General features: G+C 33.3%; 1 protein-coding gene across 1 annotated transcript; it reads right to left on the bottom strand.

Moving 5' to 3' along the window:
• Positions 1-301: 301 nt before the first annotated feature.
• Positions 302-17773, bottom strand: LOC123228140 (isoleucine--tRNA ligase, cytoplasmic-like). The gene is made up of 28 exons (XM_044653393.1): positions 17295-17773; positions 16645-16798; positions 16392-16457; positions 15990-16133; positions 15366-15601; positions 14817-14982; positions 13712-13825; positions 12426-12523; positions 12062-12140; positions 10157-10315; positions 8392-8481; positions 8144-8277; positions 7559-7718; positions 7366-7449; positions 7036-7248; positions 5927-6052; positions 5244-5381; positions 4896-4999; positions 4707-4770; positions 3781-3869; positions 3563-3704; positions 3126-3189; positions 2918-2985; positions 2288-2410; positions 1767-1832; positions 1169-1280; positions 980-1071; positions 302-837 (listed from the first exon to the last, which is right to left on the bottom strand). The coding sequence occupies exons 1-28, from the start codon at positions 17672-17674 to the stop codon at positions 733-735; spliced, it is 3570 nt and encodes a 1189-aa protein (XP_044509328.1). The 5' UTR covers positions 17675-17773; the 3' UTR covers positions 302-732.
• Between the last annotated feature and the right edge of the window lie 885 nt (positions 17774-18658).

Genomic DNA, 18658 nt, shown 5'->3' with positions numbered 1-18658 from the left:
TTACAAACTTCAGATTATAAATTAGATACAATTATAATTTACATTTATAAATATGAAACAGTTAAAAAAATTAACATAACAACAATTTGTTTTTGCAAACAAAAAAATAAATATAATGGAAAGATTAAATAGAATAATAAAAAATAATTAAAATATCTATATTTGTATTATACAGGACAACGATGCAATTGTTATATTAATGATATTGAAATATACCTAAAACAGATCGTATTGATAATATATTATAAATTTAGATAAGTGAAGACAAAAGAATAAATGAGGAAACTCCATAAACAAAACACAAGAGAAAGATGTTTATTTATATTAAAAGTATGAAAATTGATTACATAATTCGGAGTAAGAGATGAAGAGTATACAGAGACTACGATTACACATATAAAACCAAAACTTTAGTTGCGCCATAAATGTGCCCACAATACATTACACTGCTATTATAATAGCAAACCCATCGGAAAAGATAATGATCTATAAAAATGTTGAAACTTGTATTTCTCCGATAATGCAACTCATAACAAACAAAATTCATTAATTTTACCTCTACTGTATTATAGAATATTCAACTATACAACTGAAAACAAGCACGGATACTTTAGCAGGCTAATGTAGCCCATCAGTTTCTTTTCTTCTTGTTGTCAATAAATAGACTTTGGAAATTTTGAAGCAGAAAATTGAAGTATACAACTTAAATAGATGAGTTACTGATATCGGATTTTACCCTGTTTTTGTCCTCAAATAATATTCGCCAACCGACAAGAACACATGTTTTCCCAACACCAGTTCTGCAGGGGGCTGATTTTCGATGCAACTAACTACTATCTGTAGAAAGGTATGGGAAGAAAGATAAGCGAGGTAAGTTTATTATGTTAGTATACACCATCTTCATAAAATGGATTTTTTATATGACTAGCTTTTTATGGGATGAGTTAGTAAAGAGTATTAAGTGAAGTATGATGCAAACCTTGCCGTTTCCACGTTGAAAATCAGACTTCAGATTAGAATGATCCCTCGACAACAAGTAAATTTGCACACCTTGCATGAACTTTGTGTTTCCTGAAAGCATTGTTTCGTAATTTTACAACCGAGTGCACCAAAATCCTATTCATGCCCACAAGACACCATCACAGACACAGAGAGAGAGAGAGCTAACCTGAGCATAATGCAAGAATAGCATCTGAGTCAAAAACTAGAGCAGGTCTCGCTAAGCTGATCTTGAAAGACATTTTAGATATCCCATGGAAGCTCTCCTCACCGAGGATGACCTGCATTTTGTACAAAAATATTAATAAAGAAAATATTAGGTTAACACGGGAAAATAATTGTAAAAAAATACTGGAAGGTCTTTAAATTTGGCGGTAAGCAACAACCCACATAACTGGTTTAGCACACTTAACTGTTGAAAAATTCTACTGTTTTGAAAATTTTATTTACCAACATTGACACAATCCATAGCACAAAATTGATCAACACAAACACTTACATAATTCTTTTAAACTGAGAAAAACAGATGCAAGCTTCCATCATGCAATCAAACAAATTATATGTATGAAATTAGCAAAACAGTCTTTTTTCTACACATTGTTCATAATTATTGATTGCATCTTAGAAACTTTTCTGAAACTGTATACACACTTCAGAAGTACTGAAAATGGAATGTAAATAATATTTATAAGATAACACAAACAACCAAACTAAATTACACAGTAATTATTCAATACATTAAATAGTGATTATTTAAAGCAGCTTACCACGTGTGGTGGCATCATGGTGACAGGAAGCAATGGAGAACCAATTGCTTCCCTGATATAGTGTTCCTACAAATAACAACGAAAATTTAGCTCTAAAGCATAGGTACTACAAACAATGAGAAGCCACTCTCTAAGAAATCAACACAAAATTATGAAATAATTCACTTATATGGTGCAGTTCTTCAAAATACAATGTCAGGAGAGAGAGAGAGGGAGAGGAAAAGTTCAATACTAAAAAAACCACTTCAACTAATTTTTTTTTTTAATCACGATTTTAACCTCATTTAAATACAAAATGCTAAGAGTTCTACAAGTGTGATCCTTTGGCGTTACTCATTATCAAATCCTAATGACTTAGTGAAATGACTTATCAGTAGACAGATAAGTAGACAATCAGTTGGTCCATATATTTATATTCACAGTGAAATCAAAATGAAAAATCTACTTTCTTCTTTAAAAAAAAAAATCAAAAGGCATTTTAACATCAAGTAGAAAATAGAGTAAAGGCATGAAGGATTCACCTGAGAATTCAAAACTTGCTGCGAGAATGATTTGTCTTCATCCAAGGATTCAAAGTAAACGTCCACCAGATCAGTAGGTTCAAGGGAAGCTTTCTTCCGTAATTTCTGGATTCTAGTAACAACCTACAAAAGAGAATTTAAGAAAAGCCATTTATCAGGACAGATCTCATCCTTTGTTGAATTAGCCACTGACACTTTTTTTTTTTTGGAAAGAAAGAGAACTAAGATTATATTTAACGGAAATTAGTACAGTATAATGCAAGTGAATTGATGGTTGCTTGAAGAAAGAAAAAAAAAGTACCACACAAACAGAATAATGGAAAAGTGATAAGCAGAACAAAGCAGCCAACATCTTTGAGTAAAGGGAAAAAAGTTTCCCTTAAAATATTGTGTAATTGCAAGGCCAGAAAGAAGAAGACAAATCATTAATACTCAAATAAATCTCATCATACAGAATAATAGGGGAAAATGTAACTTTATCAACATCATAAAAAGTGCTTCCCAGAGTTGTGGCACAGTTCAAGCACTGCATGTTGTTCATATAAAAAAGAAATGTACTACTAGTGCAGGATAATACATACATTCATTCATACATACAAGAGAATAGAAAGCAAAATAATCAAAAAATACCTCACGAGCAACACCAGCTTCCAAAAGGGACTCATCTGGACGCAAATCTAAAATCACCAAAACATCACCTAAAAGAGAGGAAAGTAGGCATATGCATTATTATAGAAAACATGTCATGAAAACAACCACATTATGAAATAATTCAGGAATGCTCTTTCTTTTATGAATACACAATTAGCTTCGTCAGAATATCATCGAAAACACTTACCATCTCCACCAGCATCAATATCCTTTTCAGTCAAACCATCGGGACGTTTGAATTCCCGCACAACCTAAAGTTTGAAACAGAAAAAATTGACAAGTGGAATTATCAGTTAAGAAAGGAAGTTTAGGCCTAAGGTGTATAATAGCCCCCATTGTTTGGACATGATGAATTCAAATCTTATCATTTCACCATCAGAGTATCAAACATATTGTTCAAATCTATTTTACTTTATTCCTCCAAGTCCAGGAAACAGTTTACAATACTTCAGAAAAGATAAATGGAAGCAGAACTTAAAAAAAAAAATTCATTTGGCAGTTGATTTTAAGGAAACTCTTGTTACATCAAAACTGAGACAACTTTTTTATCAAAATGGCATTCAATAAACATGTCCAGAGGTTATCTGTATAGAAAAGAGCAAAACAGAACACAAGCTTATTCACCTTAATATCAGCCATCTTCAAACAGTGTGTAGCAATAGTTACTTCTCCAGCTTTCTCAAAAGCTAAGATATCTCCCTGAGTCATTGCTTTAACTTCCTTAGCAACAACTCCCATTGATTTCCCAAGTCGCTTACCCAACAAACTAAGAGAAAATAATCAACATAAGACTAATTATAACCATGAACAATAATCCAAGCACTTACAAACATTTTACATACCTAAAATCAGGTTCTGCACGCAAAGAAGCATATTTCAATGTATCATTGCATGGGACAAGTGATCTTACATTGAGCTCCTCCAGCACATACTGCAATGGAAACAAAATTCCATCAGAAAGTAAAAAAGAATTATATTTATCTAAATACTATATTTTTCCAACAAACAACAGCCATACTTAATAGAATCATACAAGAATTCTTTAGAAATGTTATATCAAAATTATCAGCCAAGACACACATAATTGTCCAGAATGCATAAAGCAGCAAAGATAAACAATTGTATGGTAATTTTTTCTTCACCACTGGGTCAAGGACAGTACAGATGGCTCTTAATTAAAGGTCACTTCTTGGATATTATTTCCAGATTAAACTGTAGTCTCTTCGATTTAATTTTCATATGTGTAGGGGCAGAAAATGTCAATTTTTGCGCTCCCCTTAACTTTCTAGGTTTATACATCTTTTGTACTTTATTCTTCCTTTAAATAGATGTTGAAATTAGGTCCTTTATTGTCAAACTAAGGTTTACATTAAAAACAAAAATTTGGTGGGGACAAAAAAGATAACAAATTTAGAACCTAAAGAACAAAGAAAGAATATTTTGGTGGGGTTAAAAAAAGATACCAAGATTTGCAACTAAAAGAACAAAGAAATCAGAAGCATCAAAAGGGTCTGGTAAGCAAAAAAGTGACTGACGAAAATTTTAAGGCACATACAAAAACACATTAAACAAATGAGCCAATAAGAAAAATCTTACCCAGAGAACCTTAAAACAAAGCTATATGAAAAGAATAATGGCAAAGGAAGTACATTAAAATAAAAATTGGATTATTGGAAGCAAAAAATGAGCAGAACAGAACAGTATAGCTTCTCTAAGCAGGTAGAAACCAAGTGGTATATAATAGAAGGTTGCCACTTTATTCACAAACCTCTCTGAGTTTTCCAGTTATATCATCAAGAAAGTCCATATCAGGATGAACAACTATCATCTCCCTGCAGATCCATAGACAAAAGTAATGAGCTGGGTATACAAATTAAATATAAAAATAGAGCAGAAAAGAGAAACGAGGACCAAAACCACAATTATAGATATAGCAGAAGATAAGTTAGAAGCATACCTAAGTGGTGATTTTATTGGTTTGTTGTGACGGTCTCGAATATTACGTGCAAAATCAATGATCGTCATCATCCTTGAAACACTTTTTTCAATTTGTTCATCCCTCTGAGATGGCATTAAAAATAATGAAATCATTTAGTAGGAAAGACCCAAAAGGAAAAGTTTCAATTAAATCTAGTATAAAATTCAGCTTCATTACGTACATTATGGATTAAATTATTAACTAAACATTTTCGAAAATAAATCCCTAAATTGGAAATTCACTAAAATTTAGTTAGTACTATCATATACAGAACAAATCATGTTATTCAGACAAAATCTACAAAAATTAACAAGGGATGAACTGAACCTTTCCTTCTTCTTCAGGAATTCGGCAAAAGTGAATGCTATCCTCCGACTCATTGCAAACCTTTCTCATATTTTGATAAAGAACTTCAGTGAAGAATGGTGTGAATGGTGCCATCACTTTACAAGAAGTTAAAAGTACCTGAGAACCAACAAAAGCAGAAAACATGGAAAATAGATAATTTATCATAATCACATCTCATCAACAATTAGCCAAAAGCAACCACAATGATATATGGTGATGATATAGTGTAACAGCTAATATTTACGAAGCACCTCTCAGGAAGGCAGAGTTTAGTTTCAACACGAGAATTCAAAGAACCACATTAAAGATTTGCGGCAGGAGGTATAACATATCAAGAAAAAATAACATAAACACTACTGGAACCAGGGAGCTAGGATATGTACCAGTGGGTAAAATAACATAGAATAATGTTTCATAATCAGTTGGATGAGTAACTAATTTGTCAAAGAGATAAAATCCAATTTCATCACAAAAGAATTCAACTCAAGCTCTTCAACATAATCAAACATCCCTTTATCCTTTAACACACTAAACTTTTATTTAACTGTGATAAAGCAATGTCAAATATATAAAACTATGGTATGGTCATGGTTTCAAACAAAAAGAAAGTATGAAATGCCAAATGAGTTAAACAAAGATATATCAGACTTGGTGAATCATACATTGTAAAGAGTCGAAAGAGCTGTGCGGCAGTCCTCTTCTCCTGTTCGGCCTTTCAGTCTCTTACGATTGAATCGCACATAAATATTTGTAAGGTTGTCCAGAAACTTCAAGAGATACGGAACAACCTAAGAGAAGTACATGTTTATTAGCAGTTACTACCTGTTCTAACGTTGCAACACATATAACAGATGTAAACCCATAGTTTAACCAAATAACAACATTATTAGATATAGTTATAATCACATAGAAGGATATCTAATATGGTGATATTCATCTCTCATTTAACATCATATTTTCATAAGCAAAATAACATGAACATTAAAATTAACTGCTTAGTGTGTGAGCAAAAATCAGAAGTATTTAAACCACCTAGACTATCATAACGCAATTAGTTATAAAGATTGGATGATATAGATTACACACACACACATATAGAGAGGGAGAGGGAGAGGGAGAGGGAGAGGTCAACAGTCATAGACCTGTTACAGTTACAGACAAGTGGTATAACATAAAACTCAAAAGGGCAATAATAAATATCAGTGCATCATAATAATTACTTATGAACACAAAAGCTACCATCAAATCAGTAAGAAGTTTCATCTGTACAATTTACAGCATCACCATTCTAGTTAGAGAGCAACTGAATCTTAAGGTAGGCCTAGCAATAGTAGTATTGAAATAAGTTAGTGTCCTATAATACTTGTGTCAAATTTTCTCAAACAAACTCAACCAATTAGCTTATTGGATCTATAAACACGCAAATCCATTCATTAATGTGCAACCAAAGCCTGATCCATGAAAACCTTGTTCTCAAAAGGTTTGGCACGCTACTGATTGACCCAATAAAACAACATCTCACACCATACTTATCAAATGTGTTCCTGTCACGTTACAGGGTTACACAGAATTTTTTCAGACCTATGTCCACATGTAGTGTCAACAAAATGCATTTACCAATACCAGGCACTCAATCATTCAAATTTAGTTACTACTGTGAAACATTAAAACTCATAGCATCTTTTATAAGAATAAGTTGATACATTTTTATCTGTCAATATGTAAACATAACAAATTAATGGTAATAACTAGGTTACATAACAAGCTTTACCGTGTAAAGTCGATATCCATCCATCTCTTGGCGAACGAAACAAACAAGACTCTGTGTGGCAGAGTTGATCCACTGGTCAAGCACATTCAATGACTTTTGAAGAGTTCCAAGATCAACCGGAACAAAGGTTACACCTCCCTCTATCTCAAGTCTCTTTGCATTCTGCACGAGGAACCTATATGCATTGTACCATGGAAGGAAAACATCTCTGACCTGGGTGAAAATTTAAATGAGAGATTAGCATAAGGAACTGAAAGAAAAATATCTGCGCTAGTGATGATGAAGAAAAAAAACACATTAGATAAATAAAACTTCATAGTTAACACTAACAACACTGTAAACTCCTTCTTTCTTGAAACGCAAGGTCTCAGCACGCACAACTGGAGAATTAATCAAATACAATCTTAAAGCATCCTGCAAGATAATGTGACAAAAGAAAGCATAAACACAGGGCATGATACTATGCTCTAAACAAAGGAAGAAAAAGGACTACCAAAAGAAGAATTTAGCATCAAAAACTTACAGCACCATAATCATTAAGCACTTCTGAAGGTGATGGATAGTTCTTGAGCTTTTTACTCATCTTTTTTCCATCCTCAGCAAGGACAAGGCCATTGCAGATGAGATTCCTGAATGCTGGTTTCCCAAATAAAGCAGTAGACAACACCATGAGAGTATAGAACCTGTAGAGGAGAAGATCATACAATAAATTCCACAAGAAAGTTTAACTATAAAAATACCTATCTCCCTTAAGTTTGGGGAGGGGAGAAGGAATATGATGCAATAGGAGAGACATGTTCAATGTCAATGGTGCATCTTTCAACACAAGAACTAACACAGTTCTTATGTCATAGATTAGAAATGCAGGAACATTACCATGGCAATTAATATAAACATTGAGACAGACAAAAGTAATGAATAATGAAAAGAATTTCAGCAAGTCATACAAGAATCGTATAAATCCAAACATTTCTACCACAGGTATTAGAAAGAATCTGTAGGCTACAAAATTAACCATGATTAGAAACAATTACATATTTGCAAAATAAACAGTGTCAAAAATGATATTTATAGTGTGCCCAAAGATCTAAATAGATTGAGAACGAACCATCCACGAGTTTGATCTAGCCCTTCAGCCACAAAATTCCCAGGAAAGTTTTTCTCAAAGAGTTCAACATTCTCAAACGGATAATGAATATAAGCATAAGGCATAGAACCACTCTCAAACCAGCAATCAAACACCTGCAAGAATAAAACCATATATCACATTAAGAACAGTTAAAGTTTTAAAATTAATAAAAATCAACATACGAGCATAGACACATTAATTCATAATAACCAGATCAGTAGTCTTACATCTTCTACACGACGAAGCACACCAAACTCTGGACCCCGACTCGAAGGGATTGTAATGTGGTCAATATTGTGGCGGTGCAAATCAAACACCTAGATTAGAGTAAACAAGGGCAGTCAGTTAAACAATTAATTAAAGATTGATGAATCACGAATACCATTCAAAGAATCAAAAATTAGAAGGGATAATTCTCTTTAAGAATGAAACTTTAGGGAGAAAAAAGCATTGATACAATAACTGAAGTACCCAGCCAAGAAAAATGAAACAACGGAGCGAGAAAGAAGGAAAATGCAAAAATTAATAAGCTGAGGATCCATAGAGCTGATATTAGCTTATCCTTTTTCATGATTGGTAAAGAAAACTCAAGCAACAGCTCATCTCCAACATCTTGTTAAAAAATACTGCACACACTATGGCCAAATACAATTATGATCCATAACATACAATTTTTTTTTGGCTTCATAAAACTCAAACTAAGATAAATCCCACCACCCTCACAGCCTTTTTAACCTGGCAAATGAGCAAGGGCATGAATCACTTATAACCACGAAGGTCATTTATAAGGTGAAGTTAGAACCATTAGAAAATCTGTGCTAGCCACCCAGCCACTCTAACTTGTCCAACTTCACTGTCAAAGGTTAATAATCTATGCTAATTCATAGTTGTCAAAAGCGAAAAATGCCAAAAGAAAATGAGGGGTCCAATTGCCTAGGTGAAAAAGGCGAGGTAAAGGCGTCATTTTTTTACCCAAGGCTTTTAAAAATTTCCATTAAAAACTTTTCCCATTTCCATTAAATTTAATATATTTTTAATACAACAACAATAAAAAATTGATTAGAAACTTCATCAGCAGTCTTAGATCAAACTAGCAACATGTGATCATGCCTAGACCTCTCTAGCAACTATATAAGGGATTAGTGACAGGCAACTTATACAACGACCTTAAATCTCCCCAGCTACCTCTCCGACAACCTTAGAGCTTGTCGACAACCTTTTTAGCAACCTTAGAACTTACTATCGACCTCTCAATGACCTTAGAACTGATTTGCTATCTCTTCGAGACTTCGACAACCTCAAACCTTATTGGAGATCTCAAAAATTACCAATACCCTTCAAATCTAGCTAAAAATTGCCCAAAACCTGCTGGAACGCCTAAGACTATGCCTAAAATGGTCCAAATTTTGCCAATAGCCCTCAAATCTAGTCAAAGATAGTCTAGGTGATGATAAAGCGTGTTTTTTTCCAACACCTAATGCTTCTCCAAAAGCATCAAAAGAGCGTTAAAGGCGATCGACTTTGAACCATTAGTCGCCCCACATTGCCTTAGTAAAGTGTCACCTAAACGTGCCTTAGGCGTGTCTTTGATAACTACATGCTAACTGAAAACAAATAATCATTAGAAGAAATATTGTTGTCATAACTTGAACACTGATAGGAAAAGAAATGGAAATTTTGTGCAATCAACCTCCAAACATTGGAAACATTTCTTCTTACAAATTTCTAGGGTGACCCTTAGTCTTCCCAAAGACACCATGACCAACAAACTCAAGTAGATAGTATATCTTTAACTAGTCTGCTCCCCTCTCATTGCAGAAATAAAAGAGACAATCTTTTTGTAGGTGTTGCCAGCATAGTTTAGTGCCTACACTACTTTGACCAACCAAATCATCTAAAGTTAAACCAAAAATAGGATATGCAACAATGGCAGCAAGATAAATCTCAATATTACACCAGAAAGAGAAACAGAGGGAAAGAACAGAGATGAACCTTCACACCAGAAAGCTTTTCAAGTTTTTCAACAGAATCTATAACTATAACTTCTTCACCATCTTCACTGATCCATAGAGGAAGAGGCGTGCCCCAAAATCTACTTCGGCTTATAGCCCAGTCTCTTGCATTTTCCAGCCAATTGTGGAAGCGTTTCTCCTGTAAAATGTACATCAAAACAGTAATGTTCATGTCTTACTACTTAAAATAAGAATATCAATTCAGTATCTAGCGGCCTCTACTAAATAATAATAATATTATGTATAAAGAAAAGCTATTACATAGTCAACAGGACACCGCTTAGAACCCAAAAAAACTAAATGCCAGTGGCATACAATGACGCACATAAAAAGTCAATTTAAAATGATAAGCAGCCACTACAGCTGGATTCGAACTGAATTTGTTCAAGTTCGAGCTTAAGCTCGGTTCGAACAAGCCCAAAATGAGCTAAGCTTGAGCTCAAGCCCAACCGTAAAAGTTCAACATTTTCGAGCTCGAGCTTTAGAGTGTTTAGCTTGTTAAGCTCACGAGTTAAAAATTTTGAAACAAAACGACATCGTTTTGATCAATATGTATTAAAACGACGTTGTTTTAATAATGAGCTAGTTAAAAGCTCAATTCGAGCTCAAGTTCAATTTCACGCAGGTTCGGCTCGGCTCGGCTCGACTCAAATCTGGCCCTAGCAGCCACAATAAAACACAAAAGAAAAAGACAGTTCAACCTCAAAAAATATCTCTTCAAGCTTTTAAAACAAATTTCAAGTTATGGGTTCTTCAAAAGGTTGATCACAACTAGAATTGGCTTAATTGAATCTAAGGGAAAGAGAATGGGAATCCTCATTCCAATTTTTGCTTGAAATTTTGATAAGTGCCTAAAAAATGATGGAATGAAGTTCCAACCCTTAAAGGCTGCAATTCCCAGTACCATATAGAATTATTATTTTATCACTTAATATTAAAAATTAAATAAAAACATAATGTTACACAATTAAAACATCGATAACAAAATGCATTACAATTATATTTATTTAATATATAAAATAATAAATAAATATTATCAATCGGTTTTTACAACATCCTGCAATCCCAAAGAAGCAAGACACTGTCACCAGATTACTACCCCCGCAATTATCAGCCCCTTATTATTTTTCTTTTTACTATATTTAATAAATTTATTATATTTTACATTAACATAATTATAATATAATTTACAATTAATATTTTTTATTATATAATATTATAGTTAATTGAATATTAAATATTGATATTAAGAGATAAAATAGAATTATTATACGCTAATGAGGATTGGAATGGGAATTTCTACCCTCCCCTCCAACCTTTTTGACGGAATGGGCATTACTAGGATTTCTTATTCTTTATCAAATTTATCAAGCAAACAATAGAATGGGAAAAGAATTAGGACTCTATTCTCATAGCTCCTTCAATTGCATCATGCAAACATAACCTTATAGAAAGAAGATTACAAGAGTGAAACACCGACTCTATGTTCCAATATACTGATCCTCTAATAAATTACAGTGAGCTTGTCCACAAACAGATCCAACATGTAGGACCCATCCAAATTGATTAGAAGATGAAAGATGAAGTGTATTCAAAATCATTTGAAACTAAGACCTATAGAGCAGCAAAAATCGAATTTCATACCAGAGACTGTTATAGTAGTATACCTATAATAACAAGCTGGATTAAAAACTCAACTATTCTATGAAGATATCGTTTTCAAGAAGTAATAATAACAATGATAGGAAAGATCAGAATGATGCATGTTGGATTAATAACTAGAAAAAGTAGAAAAATGATGTTAAGCACAACAACTATCATATTTGGCATGTTCGGCAAGCCAAAAAAAGAGAATAGTGATGAGGTTTCCATAATGATAATTTACCTTCACATAGTCAGGAACCCAATATGTCTGCTTGTTGTTCTCTAATAGTTGTTCTTTCAACGTTTCCACCTTCACAAACCTGGTACAGAACAAAACAATACAAGACAGTTTGAATAAGAAATTATTTATGGTGATATGGGCATACATAAGAAAATAAGAGAAGCTGAACACTGCCTTGACTTGATAGTTATATCACATGCATGAATAATAAATTCAATTCAAAGCATATAACAAGTCATGCAACAAAAGAAAAACAAGACTATTCCAAACTCAAGTGGCTTCAAATATATAAGATGGCAGAAAAGAAAATTTTATGGCAAATGAGAATTCGAGATAAAATGAATCCATAGCAAAGAGTTAGTACCAACTCGGAACAGCCCTATAGATGAGAGGAGTATCTGATCTCCAACAAAAGGGATAAGAATGGGTAAAGCTTCCAGACTTAACAAGCCTCCCTTTTGCCTGAATAAATACAAAGAAATTTTGTTAAATAAGAAAATGGATTAAAAGCTCATATAATGATATGGCCAAATTTAAAACACACCAAAAAGCATTATTATATTATTTACATCATTTCTTTTTGCTCATCTTTTCCTGTTGACAAGTAATATTTCACAAAACAAACTAAAATTCACACAGCACCACATTTAATAGCAACAATGATGACAACTAGGGCTAGACCAAAACCGAGCTGGCTCAAGCTCAAAAGCCGACTCGATTTGATTCGATTCAGTTCGAACTCGTTTACTTCGAATATGAACCGAGTTAAAGTTAAAAAGTTCAACTCGTTTTAAAACAGAGCCAAACTTGAGTTATACAGAATTCGGCTCGGTTTGGCTCGCGAGCTGGATAGATGGCTCGATTCGGTTGGAATTTGACTCGTAGCTCAATTCGAATTATGTTAAACAATTGTTAAATGATATTGTTTTATCAATAAGTCACAAATTTAAACCACGAATCTGAGCCACATATCCAAGCCATGAATTTGAACCATAAATTTGAGTCAAGCTCGAACCACCCTTAATATTAGCTTGAGGAATTTGAGTCGAGCTACTTTGAATTCAAACTGAACTCGAGCCAAGGGGTGTTCAGGCTCAACTAGATTCACATCCACCCCTAATGACAACAGTGATACACAGGAAATTACTTGTCTCTTGTTATAGAGACCTAGAAATTCATCAAGCCAACAAAGTTCACCAAGTTTTAGGCCACAGACTATTTTATATATATATATATATATATGAAGTTAATTACCCAACCTCTTACAGAAACCAAAGGCCTTAAGCATGCAATCCCCCCAGCTTGTTACTTAAAAGTCATTCGCTGGAAGTAATTGAACAGGAAAGTTTTTAAAGTATAGACAGAAAATAGTTCAAGGTATATTTGGATAACATGTATCTTCTCGGTATCACAGAATTATAACGCAACCTCTTACAGAAACAAAAGGCCTTAAGCATGTAATCCCCCCAGGCTTGTTACTTAAAAGTCATTCACCGGAAGTAATCGAACAGTAAAGTTTTAAAAGCATAGACAGAAAATAGTTTAAGGTATTTTTTGGATAACTTGTATCTTCTCAGTACCATAAAATTATAATTACTTTCAGATATCAAAATCTTACATAATATACCAAAAAGTCAGAACTATCCTCACCTTCAAAGCTTCAATAATATTCTTATCTGCATCTTTCACATACTGCCCACTAAAGTCAGTAATTTTCTCAATAAAGCAGCCATCATCATCAACTGCTACAACCAGGTTTTCTCCCTACAAGACGAAAGCAGATGAATAGGCGGTCATAAACAAACGCAGCAAAATAAAATATAGAATGTAGAAGCAAATACAGCACAAACAGCCACACAGCAGTCTTTCAAGGACAAGCAGTGATATACAATCCCAAAGCTAATGCATGTACATATTCATTAAAGCTAGGATTTCATTGATACAAAGCTAAGGAATTGCAATCCAATGCATGAACACTGAAATCTAATCTGATTTTAAATAGATTAAAATCCTGTAAAATCCATAACTTTTTTCAGGAAGGCACCTGTTGTGGAAGTAATATATATAAAAAAAAGAATAAATAACAAAATAAGTTGAAAATGGTATCAATTAGATGTTGAATGATGAAAAAGATCATAAAACGCCACAAACACTTCTTTTCTTAAATTGTTTGGCTCATATTATTAAAAAAATTATAACACATCCAATAAAAATTATATTTGATCCACCCAATCAAATGATAGAAGCCAATGAAAAGGGAATTGATCTAGATTTATTTCATTTTGTTTGACTGGAATGGCAAGGATTCTTGAACACCTTAAATTAGAACAAAAGAACCAAAGAGTAGAAATAATACCACTGGAAAGATAAGAAGCATCCACTCATGCTATCATTCTAGGTTTCAGATTTACTGTATAAACGCTTAGTGTAAACATCAAATACCAAGAAAAATTAATTTTACTACAGCTTTTGAGCCCCCAATAGCTCGATGACATGAGATCCATCAATGGAAAATACTAATAAATTTAGGTAGACTAATAGTCATTGAATGAAATAAAATGTTTAATTGCTATGATCAACAAAACTGTAATCTTAGTTAATAACAGATTAATATCTTAGAACCAGTAACATGTATTTGGAAGTTGCATGTCTATATTTTGTGTGAAAGCAAACACTCTCTATTAGCATTCACCAGCCAAAGATTTTAACTGTCACTTTATTAAAAACATTAAGTCCAAAGAATTTCAGCACAAACCTTACTAATTATTTCACTTTCTATGCAAACACGGTAATCGTCTTCACCAAATGCAGGAGCACAATGAACGACCCCAGTACCACTGTCATCAGTAACATAGTTGTCTGCAATAACTCTAAAAGCCGTATCAGATAACTCCTTGAAATAACCGAACAATGGTTCATACCTGCAATACATACTCAGTCTTAAAAATTGGAAACTCTCTGAAAACTACTTCATACTAGATGTGATGGGCAGATTGCCTCTAAAACAATTAACTTGATTAAAAGGAAAAAAGTATATACAGTCCAGTTGAAGTTTAGTTAAAGAGTCAAAACGTTTTTTACTTCCTATAATATATTAGTACTTTACAGGGCTGAAATCATTATTTAAAAAACCCATCGCCTTTAAGATGATTAAACACTATTAATAGGAAAAAGGTATATACAGTCGAATTGAAGTTTACTTAAACAGTCGAAACTTATTTTAGTTCCTATAAGATAAAGTATTATAAAGAGAAAACATATGGAATCACAAAGAATGTTCATTTATCACAACATACAGACTTACTTCATTCCTACCAGCGAAGCACCTAAAAATTCACCCAGCTTTTCATAAGATGCATTATCACCTGCTAAGTCTCCCTCTTGAGCCTTTTTATCTGAAGATCCCTTTACCTTAGATCCCGGTTTCTTGGAATCACCAGCTGGTCCATTTGCTACATTAGACTTAGGCTTCTCAGTAGGCAGTGCAGACAATCGAGACTCAGCAACCACATAGACTTTTCCCGTGTACTTGTTTCGAACCTGTGTAGTACCTTAATCTCATATTAGATTACTAAATAAAATTGCAATTGTAAAACAATCACACATACGTTATTTAAATCGTTAGTCAATGGAAATGCAATAACTAATTTAAATCGAAATGTTAACACAGTATGCTAAATAAACTGGGGAAATCAAGACTTAATCATGTCAATTCACACATGAAAAATGAAGGAACGCATGATACAAATTTTCTTAGGTTTAGCACAGAGTCCTTATAAATTGTAGTCAAGAACTCAGGCAAATGAAATTCAAGCACACCCAGTCCTTTGGAGATGGGCAAACAACGTTAATGTTCAAAGTATAAACCGAAAATATATTTCCTCATCTCAAAGCTACAATAAATTAAAGATAACAAAAAGTAGCTAACCTTCACATATTTAAAATTAGCATTAACACAGAGAGCAAGATTGCTAGGAAGGGTCCAAGGAGTAGTTGTCCAAGCCAGAAAGGCTGCTTTGTCCGGATCTCCAATAATTGGAAAAGCCACCATTATTTCAGGATCAGGCACATCCTGTGTCACTCAAAGAGTATTAAAAAAGAAAACACAACAATAATCACAATTTATTATTTGCACCAGTGGCTGCCCTAGCACACTCAGTTCCAGTTTTAACAAGCTGCAATGTTGGTACAGTCACACAAACACATAAACATTTTTTATTATTCAAACTACCTTCAATGAGACTAAGAATGACAACAGTAATGTCTATTCAGCAACTCAATTTCCGGCAATGATATAAATGAAGATTGCCAAAATGTTAAAATCACAAACCTTATAGTTCTGACCAGCTTCAAAGTTAGACAGTGGTGTCTTACAGCCAGTACTGTATGGCATGACCTATTAAAGCATCATAATGAGCATCACCATATTAGAGCCATATTAAAACATAGAAATCAACCATTACTAAGAATTACTTTGACTCATCATACCCAATGAATAAACCAACGAACAGCTAAACGACAAAACAATCCCAGATAATCTCCAGTACGTATTATTAGAACCAAGAAAGTAGAAGCTCACTAACCTTGAACCCTCTATAAACAAGTCCTCTCTCATAAAGCTGCGCAAACACCCACCAAACAGTCTCCATAAACTTCAAGTCCATCGTCTTGTAATCATTTCTGAAATCAATCCACCTACCCGTTCGTGTAATAACCTGCTCCCACTCTTCCACATATCTAGTGGCAAATAAATCATCATAAATCTATTTAGTTATCAAGAAATGATAAACCTTAAAACAAACTAGGATTAAAAAAAAGAACGAAAAAAAAAAACAGATGCAGATTCCCCCCATTTTAAGTTTCATATTAAATTTTTCTTAAAATTATAACTTTGTCATAATACTTTTTTCAAATTCAACAAGTTCACCAAAATTTCTATTAAAATAATTCCTCTTTGCAAATAAATAACCAAACTCTTAAACGTCACAAAAAAATTCCTCTTCATTAAAAAAACAAAAATACAGGCTTCTTTACACTTGTCACTTCCCACACACCAGAAAATTAAAACAAATAAACCTAATTTCAAACTCTAAAACTTCACAAGATCATTCCATTTCATAATAAAAGAATAAAAATTACCATGTTACATTTCTCCGTCATACTTCATTGCACTGATCATTTCCCACATCTCACAAAATTAAACAACTAACATAATTTCAAGTTCTGAAACTACCTGGTAACAATACTTCTGCAAGCTTCATTGTACTTATCAATTCCCATTTCCAAAACGTCAGCTCTCCTCTTAATTCCCAATTTTTTATCAATTTCATTCTCCACCGGCAAGCCGTGGCAGTCCCACCCAAATCTCCTCGTCACGTGAAACCCCAACATGGACTGATAGCGCGTGACGATGTCCTTGATGGTCCCGGCGAGGATGTGACCGTAATGAGGTAACCCCGTCGCGAAGGGCGGGCCATCGTAGAAGATGTACTCGGGATTGTTCTGGGTTTTAGCCAATTGGGTTTCGAACGCCTTGATTGAATTCCAGTATTCAAGAACCTTTTCCTCCTGAAGAGGAAAGGAGAAGTCTTTTCCTTCACAAACTTCCTCCATTGACGGCGATTAGGAAGAAGAGACGGCTTGGAAGGTTGCGGAGTGAGTTGACACACAATGAGAAGACTAGGGTTTAATGTTTAGTTCTGACGAGGCAGTAAGACATGAGGTTATTTGAAAATTATTTGAAATACAATCTTATTTATGTCCTCCAACTCCAAATTCCTTCCTGTTTGCCCTTTAGTGGAAATTACCAGCTTACCCTTATCTTTTACCTAAAACGAGACGAACCGGAAGGTGACAAACATACCAATGTTTCCAAAACAAATCTGAATGTCACGGTCTAATTTAACTGATAATATAATCGTATAAATTATTTTAAAATATTTTTTTAAATAATTTATTATTAAAATATACTCAAAATTGCGGAATGAGTTCTGAAGTTCAATTTACAAAAATTAATTTTTTTTTAATTTGATTAACCCAATATTCTATCATGTTAAATTGATTTCTTTATACTAATTGATCTAATCCAATTTTAAAATCATAATTATATTACTGAGTGATTATTACTTATAAATTAACTCCTAAGCAGGTCTAATCCAATTTTAAAACCTTGGGTATTAAATATATTTATAGGAGTTCAAAAACTTAAATACTCATTCAAGATTTAGTCCCTTGTTACACACCTAAGAATTTTTTGTTAGGGTTAAGTAGTAAACTCATCATTTTACTAATAATATTAAAATAAATAAAATTATATCTTATTTTTCTTCTCTTGGTTTGAAAAACAAATAATATTCCCCATAATTAAATTTTAAAAAATTTACTTTTCCTCCTCGGGTTTTGATTTTTTGACAAAACCTCTTTCTCTCCAACAACCAACATTGTTCAACTATCTCATTGGAGAAAACGAGTCTTTGTTTGGACAAAGGCAAATCAACGAGATCATCGATTCGACTTCATTGACTAGAATCTACAATCACGTTTGGAACATAGGCAAGCCAATAATAGATGACAACGAAAACATGATAGATCTGAAAC

The sequence above is a fragment of the Mangifera indica genome, chromosome 10 (assembly GCF_011075055.1).
Source record: "Mangifera indica cultivar Alphonso chromosome 10, CATAS_Mindica_2.1, whole genome shotgun sequence".
Lineage (NCBI taxonomy): Eukaryota > Viridiplantae > Streptophyta > Magnoliopsida > Sapindales > Anacardiaceae > Mangifera > Mangifera indica.
This window is presented reverse-complemented; position numbering and strand designations above follow the sequence as displayed.